The 18,315-nt window shown below is 42.4% G+C and overlaps 1 protein-coding gene across 1 annotated transcript in view; it reads right to left on the reverse strand.

Moving 5' to 3' along the window:
* XYLT1 (xylosyltransferase 1) overlaps positions 1–18,315 on the reverse strand; it is a 700,441-nt gene that overhangs the window by 123,656 nt on the left and 558,470 nt on the right. The window contains exon 6 of the mRNA XM_078663177.1: positions 1,259–1,475. Within this exon, the coding sequence (XP_078519303.1) occupies positions 1,259–1,475 (217 nt within the window). The remainder of the gene's footprint in view (positions 1–1,258; positions 1,476–18,315) is intronic.

Below are 18,315 nucleotides of genomic sequence, written 5' to 3' on the forward strand. Positions count from 1 at the left end.
TGACCCTGGATATAAAATGGACAGGTGGCTCCTCCTGGGGTAAACTATAATGGGTGCTCTACTCAAAACCTGACCGATATTCACTGACGGGCCCTACCAAACACTCAGTCCACATTTGGCATGTCACCATTAAATTCCTCAGATGGGGACATAAACTGACTTTAGCAACTCCGCTATGGGACTCCGAGAAGCTGGGTAGCCTATGAAGGTAAAAGGGATTCGATACGTGGGATCTCATTGGGATCTCATGTATCAAAGACATATGGGAGAAGGGCGAGGTGAAGTCCTTTACCACTCTACAAAAGCAACATGAGTTAGCCGATACAGGACGCTTTCGATACACGCAAGTCCGCCACGCGCTGCAGTCCCTTTTCCTGAGTGGTTCCCCCCCCCCCCTGTGTCTTCACCGTTAGAAAATAGAGTACTGGATGGTCACTTGCCCGAGAAAACTATATCCTTTATATATAAGAAATTGATAAATAACATGGCAGATCCTCTCCAACCACTGCTGGAGATATGGGTAAGGGATGGTATCGAAATGGACGAGGGAGAATGGCAGGAGGCAGTGTCTTCCCCGAGAGTGGTTGCAATTCCAGCACGACTTAGACTTGTGCAGCTCAAAATCCTCCACAGAGTATATGCCACAGGGCCCTGATTGGTACAGATGGGGAGGTCCGAGGGGGAGGGGGGTAGTGCAGGGGACGGTAGAGGCCTAGAAAGAAGACCTTGATTGGTGCATGCACAGGGAAAAGACGGTCTACACGGTCCGGGGTTGCCCTAAAAAATTGTCCCGCATATGGAGCCCTTGGAATTCATATCGAGAGGATATATGCCGGCCGCCACGTAGTATTGAGCAGGATGATGCCCCAAGCCGTAACTTACCCCTAAGATGTAATGTTGTAAATAGCTCTCACTTATTGTCTTCACCATGTACAGTGATGTTGACTCCTCTGTACTGTATATCTTATGCCGATGTATGTTAATAAAAAGAATAAAAATAAAAAAGAAGTGCACAGATCATGAGTTTGTCAATAACATTCTGGAATTTGATGGCATTTTCCACTTTTAAGCGCGCAGTTTACACTTATGAATGGAAAAGGTTGAGTGCAGTGAGCCCTAAATTTGAAGAATCTAACCAGACAAGGTTTTACGGTTATCCTCAAGGTTGCATAACAAATTGGATTCCACATGTGTACATGTCTATATTCATACAGTCTGTGAAATAGTGAAAATGAAAATGCAGATGTGTTCCTTGTACCTCAGCTGGAAGTAATGTGTACGAGTAGAATTTCTTCATCTTCATAACCAGGTCATCGTTGGATAATGTAACATACTCCACAAACTTCCTGTTCAGTAAGAACCAGTCAGAACCTCCATCTACAGTAATGCCTTCTGGAATTTTTCTGTCTCCAAGACGCCACATGTGGGTGTCACATTCAAGGAAAAGTCTGTCCAGGCCCTGTTTTCTAATGAATCTAAGAGAAGAGACAAAGCCACATTTTAAATAACGTAAAACTGTGTGTTTAAAAGTCTTCACATTCTATCATATTTGTCACAAAATTGCCACCTGATACCAGTGCAAAACACTATGTACAGTATGTCAGGTTCAATTTCCACTCTCCATGGACCTTATACGTTTCTTTATCAGAAGTAACAGTTTTTGCTTCTTCCATTTCCACTTTCCACTAAATTATGTCCACTGATTTCAAACTGATAATTGTCCTTGCTCCTATTAACAATAATTCAAGTCAAAACATTAGAGATAAGGTGCTACTGGAATTAAAACAATTGTTTGTATGTTGCTGCTTGAAACTAACTTATTTGATTCTGGCAAATCACATCCTATTTTGAAAAGAACTTGAAAGTACCATCCCAATGGGATTCACTTGTGATGAATAAAGTTTAATGATAATTAAAGTCATGATTTAAACAAGCATTTGCAATGCAATAGGTCTCGCATTTACGTAAGTTTGAGCTATTGATATTGCAAATGAAAATTCCTTTTATTTTTGTTTTCGTTTTTAAAATATAGACAAAAGGCATTGTCATTTACAATGCCAATAGTTTAAACTTGCGTAATTGAGAGACCTATTGCATTGCAAATGCTTGTTTTTACTGTTTTGCTGACTTGGACTAGAACTGGAGGGGTAAAGTACCCTTCAGGTGGCAAACCTACAAACAGCCCGCTGCATATTGCCCAATTGTAACCCATGTTTTGCTGACAATCATTTTTAACAAATCTGTGAAAAAAATAGTATAGTCTTTTTTCCATATTCACATAATTTCTATCACGGATTTTGGGTTAATGTTTTAAAAAGGAGATGGGGGTCAAAATATGTATGTGCCCATTCCAGAACAAGGGCATAAAAATTTATACCACAGATCTTGAGGGCAGCACACTCACAAAAACATGGCTTCTGCCTTAGCACGTGGCATCAAAGTATGCTGCAGCCGGCTCCCGTTGACGAGCATTAGCTCAGATTTTTTAGCTCTTGTACCACTCACCCCACTGGACACATACGAGAATTTAAATAATCTACAATTTGAGTTTAAAAGTTCTAAAATATATTTTGGAGAATGCGGGCATCGATCCCACTACCTATCGCATGCTAAGCGAGCGCTCTACCATCTGAGCTAATTCCCCGCCTAAATTTGCTAGACACTGAGCCCCCTCTACTCACGTTCAACACAGGCATTCATTCCATATGTAATGGAGTTGGTGTTTTATTTAATCCTTTCGGTCTGCCCATCGAGATAACCAGCTCATCAGCAAACATGTTTTCTTACCTCAGTAGCCCAACAGAAAACTATGCTGACATTTATTCCAGTATAAAAATAAAATGTTAAAAACTGATCGGCATGAATTCTGACCCCTGTTATATGACAAAGAAGCATGCTGCCCCTCGATAGCTTGTTATAATGTAACAATGGATCTAATTGTATCTCACAAACTAACAAGTTCAATTCAACTCATCAAAACCTTAATCAGCGTCCTGCTGCTCGAAAGAAAGCGCCTACAGCGGATGCGCCTTAAGCAGACCACGTTTCATGGCTTCAGCCTCGTCAGTGAAGAGAAGTTTGCACTTTAACTTAGTTTCCCTGGTCTTTATCACCACCGTACGTTGTCGAATGAATGCTAGGAGAAGTATTAACTTTTGTTCCCAGATGAGGCATGTGTAAGTTAGCAATGGGGCGAGGGTGTGGCGTAACGGCCAGCGCTACCCCACTAGATGCTGGGTTCGAGTCTTGGCGTTAGCTCAACATGCTGGGATTCTGGGCAAATCACTCAATCTTCCGTGCCTACCAAAAATGAATGTGTCCTTGTGTAAGGTAACTGATGCTCATGTAAAGCGCTCCAATACCTTCGAGTCGCACTATATCAAACTGCAAAAAACACAAGCAATGGTTGGGGTAAGGAAGAGAGGAGACTGGGTGGACACAGGAGAAGGTATTAATAGGGACGGGGGTGTAATACCTCACAACGGTAGGGGAAATAGAGATGGGTTCAATGGAGCACACTCTTGTGATAAGCCCGGTATTCACACTTTCCACTACAATGAGATTCGGCTCACGGGCCAAGGTCTCCAGCTCTTGCTGCAGCGGTGAAGGGGTGGTGGGTGGCGGCTGGGACCACGGGGCTCCTTTACATTTTTGTGGTGTAAATGGAGTATGGCTGTAGTCTAATCTTCTGCTTACTGCACTCCCTGTTCTCTTGTCTGCCGATGCTGCTTCTGTGTGTCTAGCATGACAGAGTTGGTATTTTCACTGTAGTGATGGGATCGATGTGTTAATGAGTGTCAGTGCAGATGCGTGCTTCTGCGTGATGGCTTTAGTGGGTGCTTGTGAGTGTGCGCACAGAAGTCGTTGTTTGAGCCTGTGTGATAGTGCCCATGTGTGAGCTGGCTACCTGGTGCTTGCTGTGCGTGCACTTTAGTGCTAATGTGCGAGTACATAGGAGCGATGTGTGAACTAAATACACAACGGCGACGGTGTGAGCGCGTCCACTGGAGCGAATGGGGGCAGTGAAGTACGGGTGCGTGTGTGATTAGGAGAGGTGTGAGTAAAGGCTTGCTGTGTAGAGTGGTAGAGTGCGTAGCAGATCATTAGGATGATGGAAACGCTTACGGTGTGTTCACTGAACAGCTGATTTAAGTACTGTATATCGTTAGCGCAGTGTCGTAGAAAGGCTGTGTTTGCGGGGAGAGAGAGGGGAGGTGCTGGTGTGGGAGGGGGGAGGTGCTGGTGTAAGAGAGGGGAGGTGCTGGTGTGGGAGGGGGGAGGTGCTGGTGTAGGAGGAGGAGTGCTGCTAGGGCAAGGCTGTGTTTGCGGGGAGGTGCTAGTGTGGGAGGGGCGAGGTGCTGGTGTGGGAGGAGTGCTGCTAGGGCAAGGCTGTGTTTGGGGGAGAGAGAGGGGAGGTGCTGGTGTGGGAGGGGGGAGGTGCTGGTGTGGGAGGAGTGCTGCTAGGGCAAGGCTGTGTTTGCGGGGAGAGAGAGGGGAGGTGCTGGTGTGGGAGGAGTGCTGCTACGGCCTGGGGGAAGCTGGCTGGGGAGGGGGAGGAGAAATGCTAGTTTATGGCCCAAAAGCGCGTGCCTGTGGCCACGTGAACTTCATGAAAACGCCAGCAAAAAGCTGGTGGTTTCATGAGGATTTTGAGCACTTGAATTCTCGATCCCTCAATGCGCTTGCGCGCTTTGTAGGTCACGAGACCTAAAACTGGAAAAAAGTAGAAAAATTGCCAATTAGCTGTGTTTTTTGCTTGGTTAACCATTTTATAGGGATTTTTCATTGGTAAACTGTACCGGAAGAATATAAGAAAATATCTGGCACCATCCTAAATGATTACAGTGGCGGTTCCTCCTAAAGAGTGGAGGAGCATTGCCCAGCCTTCCGGCGAGCACAGCAAGTACATGTAAATAAAATGATCATTACCATTTATTACAGCACGGGCTGGTGGCACATCAAATAAATGATATGATGTACCACCGGCTCACGCAGTTCTAGCGTGAGTGGCGGAGTGTGAACACGGGGACGGGGCTGATGGCACCATCCTGAAGACTTGCAAATCTGCCAGTGCGGAGTGCACATGTCGGATTGGCGGGCTGTTGTTCGACTGCCAGCCTGACATGCGCACTTCAGACTGCACCACTCCCAGCAGTGTTAACCTGCTGGGGGATTGTAGGCACAGGCACCCAACCTCAAAAGGAGTGCTGGGTTAGCCTACTCAAACCAATCTTGGTGCTTCTTTCATTCTGAAAACTGCATGAAAGCAGCTCCAGGACAGAGCAGGCAGTACATTGATACCTTCAGCCTGTGTTACAAACATGTTTTTGTTTCTTCCTCTTAAGTTAGGAGGAAGGAAAGAGTGCCTCTTCCCATTCACCACCTTCTACCTGCTGGCCCAGCCTGTTCATCTCTTGCCAGTCTCGTCTTTCTGCCCCTTGCCATTCAGTACATTGTTTCAAGTTGGTGTTAACTTTGGAAGTAAGGGGGCTGAGTGGAGTGCAAAAGGGACCAGACTTGTGTGCAGTGCATAAGATTATGTGTGAGGGCATTTATCAGGCATTGCTTTTAGGGTTATCAGACCATGACTATAAATGGACTAGAACCAGTATATAGAGCTACCAGGCCGGCATATACGATATGGAGACCGGCCCCTTCATATAGGGAGACCAGGTCATGGATTACAGAGGGACCAGGTTTCTTCACATAGGATATCTGGGCACTGAGTGCATAGCTCCCAGCTCCCCTGTCAGGAGGGCGTTTTTTTAACAGTGCAGGCTTTTTACTAACACCACTCAGCATGCTGGTACCTTAAATCTTACATCTGTAAGTATGAGCCTGCAAGCCCCCGAATGTTTAGTTTTGTAATTTAGAATGTGAGGACTTGTTCAGTGTTACCCTAATGACATAGGGCCAGTTGACCTCTGTGTGGATGGTGAGAACTAAACAGTGCCCGGCTACAGGTGAGGTGGTGTAAAGTAGGACACTGAAGAGGTGGAGTTGAAACAGGTAGACATGGATGCTGCATAGTGGGACCTGGATACTGAATGAACAGAGGTGGATACTTGATTTATTGATGGAATTAATGGCTAGCAAGAGAAGTGCATTTGGGCAAGGAGGACACTTTAGTCTGATGGACAGGCCTGGGATGCTGCAGGTGAAGCACTGTGTGGAGAGAGGCTGTGTTTTTGCAATCCCTATTGTGAGAGGTAGAAGAATAGTATCATGATGTAATTGAAGATTACCTATGACTGCAGGATGCAATGCAACCTCAACTCATCAACAGTGATCTTTCAAACGTTATTAAGGACAAGCACACTTTCTTGGAAGGGGTACAACACAAAGGGTACTGGTGATGAAAGTACTCACAGCAACCCTGCTGAATCCTGATATAGAATGATGTAAAATACCTTAGCTGAAGTACAGCAACTAAATGTCCACCTGGTTTTACTAGTGCACAATGAAGACTTCCGGTTGAGACGTATCTCAGATAATTCCTTCAGTTGGACAGATGTTGACAATGCTGTATCCCTTCATAAACACGTTCCTGAGAGATAGCAATTGGAAAAACCTATGAAGTGATGGTGGTCCCCTGGAAGTCAACCACCTTCCATTCCTTCCCTTCACTATGTCCCATTTCTTGGAAGTTAAAGCTTGAACGTGTTGCCTAATGCTGCTTCAATGCTGCTTTCCAGTGATCTGGAAGTGAAAGGCCAAGTTGACAGGCACATTTATTATTTTGCATTCCACTTCACTTGGTCATGTCAATCTGCTTCAAGAGCACCTGAGGGTGACTCTGGACCACAACTAGTCACTAGCAGTCTATGGATAGCTTTGTTTTTCAGGTAGACCTTCAGTTTTGCATGAGTGCCAATTTAATATGCAGGATAATGTAGAATAGTGTTAGCTACTCCCAGGATGTTGTTTCTGTACTTTTTAATGTAGCACATGCACATTACTCTTGTACAGTGGATACTTAGAACTGGGTGGCACCACTTGTTTGCACGATTGAGAGCTCTGGAGCAGTGGTTGAAGTCACAGCAAGTTCTCACAGGTTCTGCAGTGGGTCAAAAAAGGTGTTCAGAATACATGGCCATCCAATCATTGGCTCCTCTGCAGAGCGCACAGGACAGTGGTCACATATTTCAGTTGTAATTGTGATTCTTTGCAAATGGGTGGGATGGGGCCCCTATCATGGGGGTACACCGTTTTCAAAATTATGACAAGGTGAAAGTAAATGAAAATGCAATGGTTGTTCAGTATTTAAAGCTCATTTCTAACTTTTAGCCCTACCACTTTCAAATGTCACCAGCCACCACTGTAAACAAACTACACGCTTTATTTCAAAGAAACATATACTAAATTGGTTGTGTTACAGACTGTGTCCCAGAAGGAACAAATTGTGTGTTCTTCAACCTCAAGCCGAACTCAGTAAGGTTGAGAATTATGAGCAAGCTCATTTTGTGTATGATGGCAAATATTAGGAATATTGTTTTATTTTCATGTTAAATGTGACAAAAAAGATAGCTAGTCATGTTCTCAAAACACAAGTGCTTCACCTCCAGTTCACATACATACTGCTTTTGACCTGTGAGGCAATAGTTTGACTTAAGAATTTAGGATATGATGTACGAAATTAACAGTCACAAAAAGTGTAGGCAAATTGAACACTGACGTGGAAAAGAATTTCGCGATCTCGGACCTACCTAACTATTATTAATAAAGTAAATCACAAATTGCAACTCACTATGATTGGATGTCTTCAAAGAGAGTGTCACCACCTGAGGTCCACCATGTATGTGATCGTATTTAAATAAAGTGAACCTTTTTTTAAGTTAACAGTGGTCCCCTAGACCACTGCCAACTACCCAGCAAACTTAGTTTTTACATTCACAAAGGGAAAAGGGTCCCCAGGAAAACCTTTACCTTCTGCGTATGTGTTACCACCCCAACTTGTGAGTTTGTAACTTTTCATTATTTTGTGACCGGATTACGGTTGTAAAACATTGATATATACCATAATGAATTGCTATTTGGAAGGGACTCCCTAAACATGCTACATCCAATTAGCAATCTGTTAAGCCTTTCTAGGTCAATTTTGTGATTTGGTAGCATGTTATCAAGTTGCATTATAGGTTTAGTAGATTTGTAGTCACAAACCCTCTGAGGCTTTTCAACCATAAAATAGCTTTGTACATCAGGCCATAGAAAACTGTCTGAACCCAGCAGTTGGTGTGGCTTACATTTTGAGTTCTGATTAAAATACTTAAAAAGGCTGTTTCACTATACAAAAATAAAAGCAAAATGATTACTTCCTGTATACAATGCAATTTAACAGGTAAAGGGTTTAAGTGTATTGCTTTAAAGAATTTTTAAGATGTAAAATATTCCCTTATTCCTTCCAATGTCTGTTGCGTCTAGTGCACAATGGATATAGCCACTGAATATCACTACCCCCCTGCAACAACCTCCTCACCGAGTTTCCTGTAGGCCTCAGGGAGAAGTTTCATTAGTACGTCCAGATCCTTCAAATGGAATTCATCATAACTTGATACTAACCCCACAAACCTCATTCCCTGCATTGCCTACGCATTTGTTTTATTTATGTGGGGATTGCTAGGTGGCCTATGCTGGTACTCTTTTTCTGGCATTATGCAACCACCAGTGAGTCTGGGGGTACCTGCCCCCGATGTAAAATGGGCCTTCAGGGGAGGCCTTGAATTTCTTTTTAATACTTAGGGTGTAACTACCCTCTCCCTGACAGAGTCCTGAAAGCTCAACAAAAACAAACAGCCTGTCTACTCAAATGAAAAGTAAGGGAATACTTCAAAAGTAGTCTCAGGGGCTAAAGAGTCGCAGTTGAGCCTTGTGATAAAAAGATCTCAGATAATTTAATGTCTGAAAACAATATCTATTTATTCGGAAAAAAAATTTTACTTCCACAGATATACAAGATATACAAAAAACATAAAGTTAAACAACTTTAGTTGTGTCCATTTGGATCCATCATATGTAGTACAAAAATTTAAATATTCCAACAATATGAACACTCACTCTGGGAACCCTACAGACAGGCATGCTTCCAATCAAACTGACGCATCCCACTCATCCTATACGTATAACCAATCACATTACATACAGGCAAAGCAAGTTACAATCAAAGCAACTTGGAAGATCACAAGGACCAGCAATGAAACCCTGTATCAAAGTGAATTTTGCACAAGTGTGACATTTTCAAAACACTAGTTACATCTTTGGTGGGAGACCAAATAGGTGGTTGCACCTTCTTCAGGACTCAAAGGAGACAAACGTGAACCAAAGTGGTGAGGGAGGAGGGGATCCCAAATGCAGCACTATGGGGAAAATGGAATCACAAAAATAAGGCTCAAAACACCAGAACGAAAAACTCATGTTTAATAGAGTTAGTGCACTTGGACTCAAATACCCAAGGGCTTATTCACCACAAGGTAGTGTATAATATAATAGTGATAAGAAGACAAAGGAACAAAAGAAATAGCCACAATAGGGTGCATAGTGATTATATGAGTCCCCCTTCCCATACGGGCTGCCTGGGTCTGAGAAGGAATGAACAGATCCCTCTGGACACTCTGGTGGAGGAGGGAGGTGGCAGCAGTGGGATTCCCGTAGGCGGTGGTGGTGGTGTGTGAGCCCATGATGAAGAAGGTGAAGATGGTAATGGTGAAGCATGTAGTACCTGTTGTGGGTTATTAGGCAGAGATGAAGACTGAGGGGGCGTTATCTGCTCTTTGCGTTCATTGTGCTCTGGGTGCAGAGGCAAATGTGCTCAAGTTCTTCCTCAAAAGTGAGCTTTCTTTTCATGGGAATGGGATGAATGATAGAAACAGGCTTTTATTTTACTTTTGAGGTTTTGTCAAGTTTCTGCCTGTATACGGGTCAATAAATAAGAATTTTTGTTGGGCATCAAGCTCCTTGCCTGTGTTTTGAGACTGAAGGCTTTGAAATTTCCGAGCTGGGTGTTGAAGCGGTTTTCGGCCTTGATTTAAACTTCAACGTTGTTTGCTGTGTTTTCTGTCTCAATGATGAAGGCTTGAGGTCCTTTAGACAGGAGGTCACTGGATGGTACATGGGTGTTGACTTAACCCTGAAATCTTTTCTCAGTTTCCAGTGGGGTGAAGGTGGAGGTGGGTCTGTAGCTTTCTGTTTAGCTGGTCTTGGGGCTGGACGCCTGACTCAGTCAGGAGCAGTGCTGTTCTCCACCATACGGTCTCCTGTGATGGTGCATTTTATCCCCATGGCATGGGTAAGTAATCACAAACCTCTTCTTTGTAGGTGGGCCCGCTTGCTATGACTCAGAAGGGTTGCGTTCTTTGTTGGAGGCCCCTGACAAAACTTGTTTAGGCTTTCTGTGCACCCCACAACTATTGCCTCTGAGGGTCCAAGCAATTCTTCCTCGACATTGAGGGGACCCTGTTCCCTAAAGACGTCTCAACTCTTTGACACAGACTGACACCGCATCCTCTGATGAGCCCAGCGTCTGTCTCTTTCTATTTCTCTCTCTTTCCCTCTCTCTCCCTCTCTTGCTCGCTATGCTACACGAGTATCTTCTTGCACCGAAAGGCCAGGCAGAAGTTGCAAATTGACTCTTGGTGTTCTGGAGAGAGGCAGAGGTTACAGACCTTGTGCTGATGGGACCACAGGTATTTAGCGGTACAATGCAGCAGAATTAAAAAGGAGTTCACTCAATCTACTGACGTTTTCCATGGCCAAGTTCATGGTATCTGGAAAACAAGACCAAATTCAGTGCAGTCTATTGTGCTGACTACATGCATCAGAGCGAAATCAATTGTAATCCTCCTCTGGAATCAGCAACCTGAGGCATGGCCTAAAATCACTGTGGACAACATGCCATTTTCAGATCTGTTGCTTCCTGTGGCTGAACCCAATGGCCAAAAAAACTATCTAAGGGTGGAGTCAATGTCCATGAGCATTGTAGACTAATGCTGCAATTACTCTACATCTTGTGACTTGAAATGTCTTTGAAGACAAACAACCTGCAAGTTAATGCAATACTAAAAGTGTGAAATTGACCCGTAGGGCTGCTTTTGAGACTGGGTGGTCAAATGAAACTTCAGCACACACTCCTCTCTGCTGCGGGCTTTTCATGCCTCATATCACCGTCCCAGCCCTTGCAGTTTGGTCAAAGAATAGGTGCAACAACAACAGAACATAACATCCTGTGCCAATGTGAAGAGCTCATATATATCCAAGTATAGTGTACTGCAATGTCAAACCTTCATACAATGTGCTTTAAATTACAGAAATGAAGACCATTATAAAGAAGAATTAGCTCCTCAGGGATAGATCTAGGCAAGCAGAGAACACACAAGAGATTCTGACATGAAGACATGGAGATTAAACTCTATTATTCAGTGGAACATTTGTCTAAATTTCCTTTCCATTGTTATGTGTAACCAATGAGATCCATTGCAGCATCAATAGTCTTATTGATTCAGATAAAGTGGTCCTCTTGCAGGGCAGTAACTCTAAGATGCTTTTCGGCAAAATCTTATCTTGAATAATGTCCCGTTGTATTTTCTGTGTTTTTTAGATCGCCAATTGAGACAAATGTGTGGAATTGAAGGAACTGCATTGTGCTTCTTTCAATTATTCATCTAAAATTCCACCCACCAGCTTGAATTGATTGATGGCTTGGGGTGTATATGTAACTGATGTGTCCGTGCCATCATTCCCGATACCCTAAGCAAGCCTCAAAAAATAAGCTGTAGCTCTGGCTGGTGGTATACAGGCAAAATAGCACGACTTCTTTTTTCAAAATGAATGTCTTTGGAACTCCCTTGATTTAGCGCTCTGCTTCCTGAAGGATTTCCAAAGTACCAGAAGGTCTGGAAAGGCAACCTTTGTGCAAAACATTCAAACTGCCTTGAGTTAACTTTCTCTCAGAACTGGGTGGTCTTTCTCTGCTGTCTATCTTGCTGTCGCCTCTAAACCTTTTCCCTATAATTCTGCCATGCAAGCATTCTCAAACCACTGTGTTAGGAGCTCGAGCACTGTATTAAAGCAATAAAATAAAACTTATGAAATTAAGTAACTTAAATGTGCCAACAGGTAGGACTCAGAAAATAAACTTAATTAATGTTATATTTTTAAGAGTTTAATTTAGTTTTCTTGCATCAGAAATAGGGCACTTAACAGCTCATTTGAACCCACAAGGCCGATATGTAAAAGAATAAACTACACTTCAGATCTCCATTGCTAGGAATAATACATATAAGGCAGTGGGTAGGAAGTTTTATTAAGAAAGCCTAATGCCAACAGGGCTGACTAATAATTGAACATGAGTCTTGAATCACTGGTGAATGTTCCCCCACAAATTCATTCTTACATTCAACCAATCATCCATTGACAATAAAACACATGCTCACTCAAGAAGATATGCAAGAACATGTAAAATAATAAAGGTAAAAAAATAAAAAATGTTGCGGCATAAACATGACAGGCAACTTCTTGCAATTCAATATAAATACAAAATTAAACATAGCAGGGAACGGTAATCTTGAAATGATATTTGGCATATTGGTTAATTGTTGTACTGATTTAAGATGGTTGCCATGTTGCTTTTAAATGTGGCATGTGTAGAGCAGTAAAACACTGATTCACTCTGCCAAATACTGTGTAAGATGCCTTCCTGGTTTATCAGCTGTATGGGATGTGGTGCACTACAGATTAAATCAGCATCAAAGGAGCATCCCAGAGCAGTGTCTAAAGTGCTTCTTTGGCTTGCTGCCAAAAAAAGAAAAGAGTAGACAATAGTTATAAAAGGGGAGCCTATAAAGGAGGAAATGCAAAACTAAAGTAACTGGTGCACAAGCCCTGACAAAGATTTTCACTATTTCAAGCAGATTTGCACGTGTGAGCAGAGAAAATGCATTATACAGAGGGCAATAGCCAATGGCTGACGTGGGCTGACCCACTGCCACTGTGCTGTCATGGGCGGAAACAGAATGTAACTGACATAGGGCTGACCCAGAACACCTCTTTGTATGTATGTTTAATGTATAATGTTTTTATTATAAAGGTCTGGCAGATGGATAAAGCGGTCAGGCTAAATCTAAAAAGTACTTTAATCCACCCGGCTTGATGATACACATAAAATTACATACATATATAAAAAATAACAGATGGCAAAACAATATGCAACCCTCCTAAGAAAGTCTAGCAATGACTAATCTGTACACCAAGGGATTTGTCAAAGTGGTTGACCAACATGAAACTCTTTGCCTACTACAATAATCTGTCACATTCCTTGTACCGAAATTCCTGGCTACAGGTTATAACAGGGTAATATCAATTCACCCTTGAGGGCTGGCTAGCTTTAATTTTTGTTTTCCACTATGAGTTAACCAGTTCACTACGTTTGCTGCAACATTTCATAACAGATTAGACCTACAGCACCTCACATAACTTTTCTAAAGGAAACATAGTTAGGCCTATATCTTTTATAATTCACTTGTCACCATTAGCAGCTCAGTGCTAGGGGCTTATTTACAAGCCCCTTGTGCCGCAGGTGAAGCACTGTTACCTTCCAAAGCCAGCTGAGTGGTGGGCTTCTCTCCGGCAAATGTATGAGTCTGAACCGGCTTTGGCCAAAGCTAGAGGTCTTTCCTCCCTTAAAAATGTACTCAAACCTAGGTAGGTTTTAACTGGGATCCTTTGAACTAGACTGTTGATCAAATCAATGTTTATCATTCGATATTTGGTGTAATTATGCTGTTTTATGCTATTGTCTATACTCTAGACTAAATTCTAACTGCTGAGTGTCAAACTTTATTTTTTATCTATAATTGAGGTGATAATTGGTAAAAAACACTGCCTTTTCTAAAATATAATATACAACGTTTTTCATAATAATTCTTTGAAACCATGTAACTTATTTGGGATATTTTGATTTGCACTTCAGGCTTGCACTTCTTTCCCTGAAAGTGTATCCTTGAAACATTGCCACCCCTTGAGGAATAGCACTTAGTTTAAAGTATAGATAAATATATATTTCTTGGAAAGTAACCAGCATCTTCTCATCAATCACCATATTGTGTTTCATTTTCATTCAGTTGATTGTTTACGCACTCCTTTAAATGTTTCATCCTGCATCCTGGAATTAAATTAATCACTAACACAAGCCGATTCCAGCAGGCCCTGCACTTGTAAAAATGTAAGAATCTCATTACAAGGGACGCGTTAAACGTTATTGCTTCGACCTTGGGCATCAACGTCTGTCACACATCTTTAATTTATGGCATTGAGCACAATACAGGTAAGAAGGGGAAAGGATAATTAACAACTCATTACACCCAACAGACCTTGAGGAACAATGTTCAGCATGCCTCCATATAATCTCACTCAGCACAAGCATATAGGCAAACAGTGTTTTCTTTACTCCATATCACAGATATTTTTTGGCGCGTGACTCAAAGTGAAGAAAATAGATACAAACACCTAAAAAATAGATTTACTGCTTATAAATCATTTTGAATGAAGCGTCTGCATTTTAACAAGGAGATTCTAACCCATGAAATGTTTTACAAAAACTACGAAAGCACATTTCGCAATATTTTGTACTTCTGCAAGTCACCAAAAAACAAGCCACAGGCTAATTTTGACAAAACAACAAACCGAATTTGACATTTGAAACAAATACATTTTGTCCACAATGTATTATGTAAATAGCAAAAAGACTGTAAACTCCCCTAGTTCTTTGTTTTGTTCTGCCCCATTCTACATCACACAGGTAGCAACAATTGTAAAAATAGATCTTTCTTTGCGGTCAACCCAGTGTAGAGTTTTTGTAATATGCGCCGCATTCTTTATATGAATGGTGCAATGTACTGCAAAATCAATGCATATGAAGCTGAGAAAAATCTTCACCAGTTAGATCACTCAACTCCCCAAGCAACTTCCAGTCTTCCTTCTAACGCCACATAAACAATATCTCTATTTGTTAGGCATTCAAAACATACTCCTTTTAAACTCCCTTACAACTGGCATTTGAATGCCTCTAAAGGGAACCTTTCAGTCTGTTTTTTTCGATCATTGTAAATGGAGCACAAAGGGGAAAGGGGAATAGTATGAGAAAAAATAACTACTTAGCCTGCCAAGATTAGGCCGAGCTCCCCTTGGAGTGATAAGCAATTGGGTGTAAAAAAACAGGACAGGCTTTAGAATGCCTGCTGCTTCAAAAGCATCTCTGAATACCACCATTGTGTAGAAAAGAAGCTGAAAAAAGAAAATCAAAACTCTCTCCTGCATGCCAGGTCTCATCTGTTAAAGCTGTCTGCCTCTGTACAATACCAAAAGTACCACGATTGCTCATAAGTACACTGTCAATCAAACCATAGGAGGAAGCGAGAATTATTGCCACATAGGTTCCAACTTCCAATGTCAGAAAAAGAATCAGTGACTCTTTGGAAACTTGTAATGTATTGTACATAACTCATCGATTATGCTACTTTTAAATTAAAAGACAAAGAATGTGAGAAATTGAGTTACTGGGGGATGGGGATGAAATCCTTCTCAAGGAACAAATTACAATCCTTGTTAGGGACAACAAAAAGTCACTAAATTAACCTCTCCTCATCCCTCTGGTAGCTTGGCACAAAAGCTGTCAGGCTTAACTTAGAGACAATGTGTAAAGCATTTATGCAGCACACAAACAGTGATATAGTCACAACACATGACAAATCCCACAATAAATTTAGAGGGATAGAGTAAAATGTAATATAGATTATTTGACACCAAAACAAATCCAATCAGTAGAACCGGAGATATGCAATTTCAAAGATTTTAGTAAGTATAGAGCCTAATAGCACAAAGCACCACACAAGGTCATCTGGTCATGCTTGACCATGTGAAAGTCACAAATAAAGACTAACCACAATGGAACGTTGGCCTGATACAGGGTTCAGGATTGTCCCGCTGAAAAATGTACCTTCTCCATTTCCGATGCGAAGAATCCAGTTTGCGGTGGAGGAGGCCCCAAGGTTAAGGGAGTGTGTCATCAGGGTAGTGCGAATAGCAGGGAGGGCATCACAGATGATTGTCGCTGTAGCACAAAGGTCGTGTTGGGCGTCATGGATGGTCGTTGCTAGCTTTTTGCTTTGGCGGTCACCACTGGCTGACAATGCTGTAGTGTGAAGGGCAGATCTCGCTTTTCTGGTTGACGTTGGTGTTGCTGTAGTGGGAATAGATGGGTCCACCAGAACTTCACATTGGCGATCATCATTGGCAGCAAGATGTTAGCACAAATGGACACATTTGTGGTCGCAAAGAGCGCAAAACTTCAGGATTTCTCTTTCTTCTTCAGAGGAGTGCACTTTGATGCTAACTAAGGTCCCAGGACCTGGTGCGGCACCTCTTGGGGATCAGGGTTTTACTCTTGTAGAGGTTATCAGAGCTCAAGCAGGTCCAGTTGCAGGTGGAAGTGCGTCCAGTTACAGCAATTCAGCTGGGCAGTTGCAGGGAGGTCCCTGGAGCTTGTTATGGCCCTATTGCTCTGAACAGGGGGTCAGTCAATTCAGATAGCCTCAGTTGAAGGGAGCAGTTCCAGTCTCCTTTCTCAGACAGCAGGGCAAGCCTCAGGCAGCAGGGCAGTCCTTATTCTGTAGTGTCCACAGGTCCAGTAGTGTACTGAAGAGTTGGTCTTTGGGTCCAATATTTATGCCTGGCGCCAACTTTGAAGTGTAAGAACTTATCTGGTTCTGGAATTTCCTTCCTCCCTGCCTTGTTTCACACGATGTCTGGAGTCACAAAAGGCTTGTGTGAAGTACTTTGGTTGTGTACTGGGGCAGCTCCTTTTAAGTGCAAATGTAGTAGGTGACAGCTCTGCTGTAACCCATCTTGCCAAAATGGACCATCCTACCAACAACCAACCGCCCTGTATGCCACTGTCTAGGAGGAATACACAAGTGCCAACTGCCAATTACACCTAGTCATGTGGCCCAGGACACAGGCACAAAATGGTTAGGACATGAAAATGTCCACTTTCTGAAAGTGGCAGTTTCAGAATTGTGAATGAAAATCCGACTTTGCTATTAAATTTGAGTGTAAACATGACATTCCCACCTGCTCCCAATCAAACGTTATCAGTTATTAACCCGTTCGTTGCGTGCGTCGGCCAGCGGCTGTCACAAGCACTACCTCCGTAGTGCTGCGCACGTTCGTTGACCGGCGCGGCCCCGCCTGCGCACAGAAACGTCCGCACCCCGGCAGATTCTACACCGCGCTAAAGGGGTTAAATGTAATACGGTAATCTAATGTTTTTGTATGGAAGAAATAGGCCTTACAGTAGTGAAAAACGAATTTAACAGTTTTTCAGTACCAAGAACCATCAAACTTAAACGTACATGCTCAACTTTTTAAATACACTTCCCCCTGACCTATGAGTTGTTTAGGGCCTACCATAGTGGTAACTTATATGTATTAAAAAGTAAGGTTTAGGCCTGCCAAGAGGTTTATTTTACCAGGTCGGAATGGCAGTTTAAAACTGTACACAGGCTGCAATGGCAGGCCTGAGAAATGTTTAAAATGCTACTTAAGTGGGTGGCACAATAAGCGCTGAAGGCCGACTAGTAGCATTTAATCTAAACTCCCTGTGTACAATGAGTACAACTTGACTGGGAATTTATAAGTAGATGCAATGTGCTAATTGAGCTTAAGCCCATTTTACCATGTTTAGAGGAGTCAGTAGTGATGTGCACACATGCCTAGGACAACAAAATAGAATTCAGCAAAATACGAGCGCAGAACTCAAAAACATTTGGGTGAAGCCTGCAAAGTCTAAGAACGAAGAACGATCATGCAAATTGTTTTAGTAATATTGGGTGCTACCAAGCAGAGCCTTAGGCTGATTAAAGATGCAATTTTAATTATTAGCTGGTATTCATACACCAACACACATGCAACACATACATACACATCCACATAAAAATCAATCACAAACACATACACCACTAGAGGTTAGTTAGTTTTCATGGTGAGCAATAAAATGCTCACACAAACAATCAATCAATCAATATTGCAATCAATAAAATATCAGTCACTGAGACGTTCCGATTCTCACTGCAAAAGTGGATCACTGTACCAGGGGGCTATGTGTTAATTATTGATTTACAGTCTGTCTTCAGTGAATGTCAGTGAGTATCCCTGTGCACCTCTTCAGAAAAGAAAAACATCATGTGAAGGTCTACTATGGATTACTGCAGGCTTATAGATGCAGTCACACTGCAGCAAGAATACAAAGATACGCTATTTGAGAAGTTT

The sequence above is a fragment of the Lissotriton helveticus genome, chromosome 10, assembly GCF_964261635.1.
Source record: "Lissotriton helveticus chromosome 10, aLisHel1.1, whole genome shotgun sequence".
Classification (NCBI taxonomy): Eukaryota; Metazoa; Chordata; class Amphibia; order Caudata; family Salamandridae; genus Lissotriton; species Lissotriton helveticus.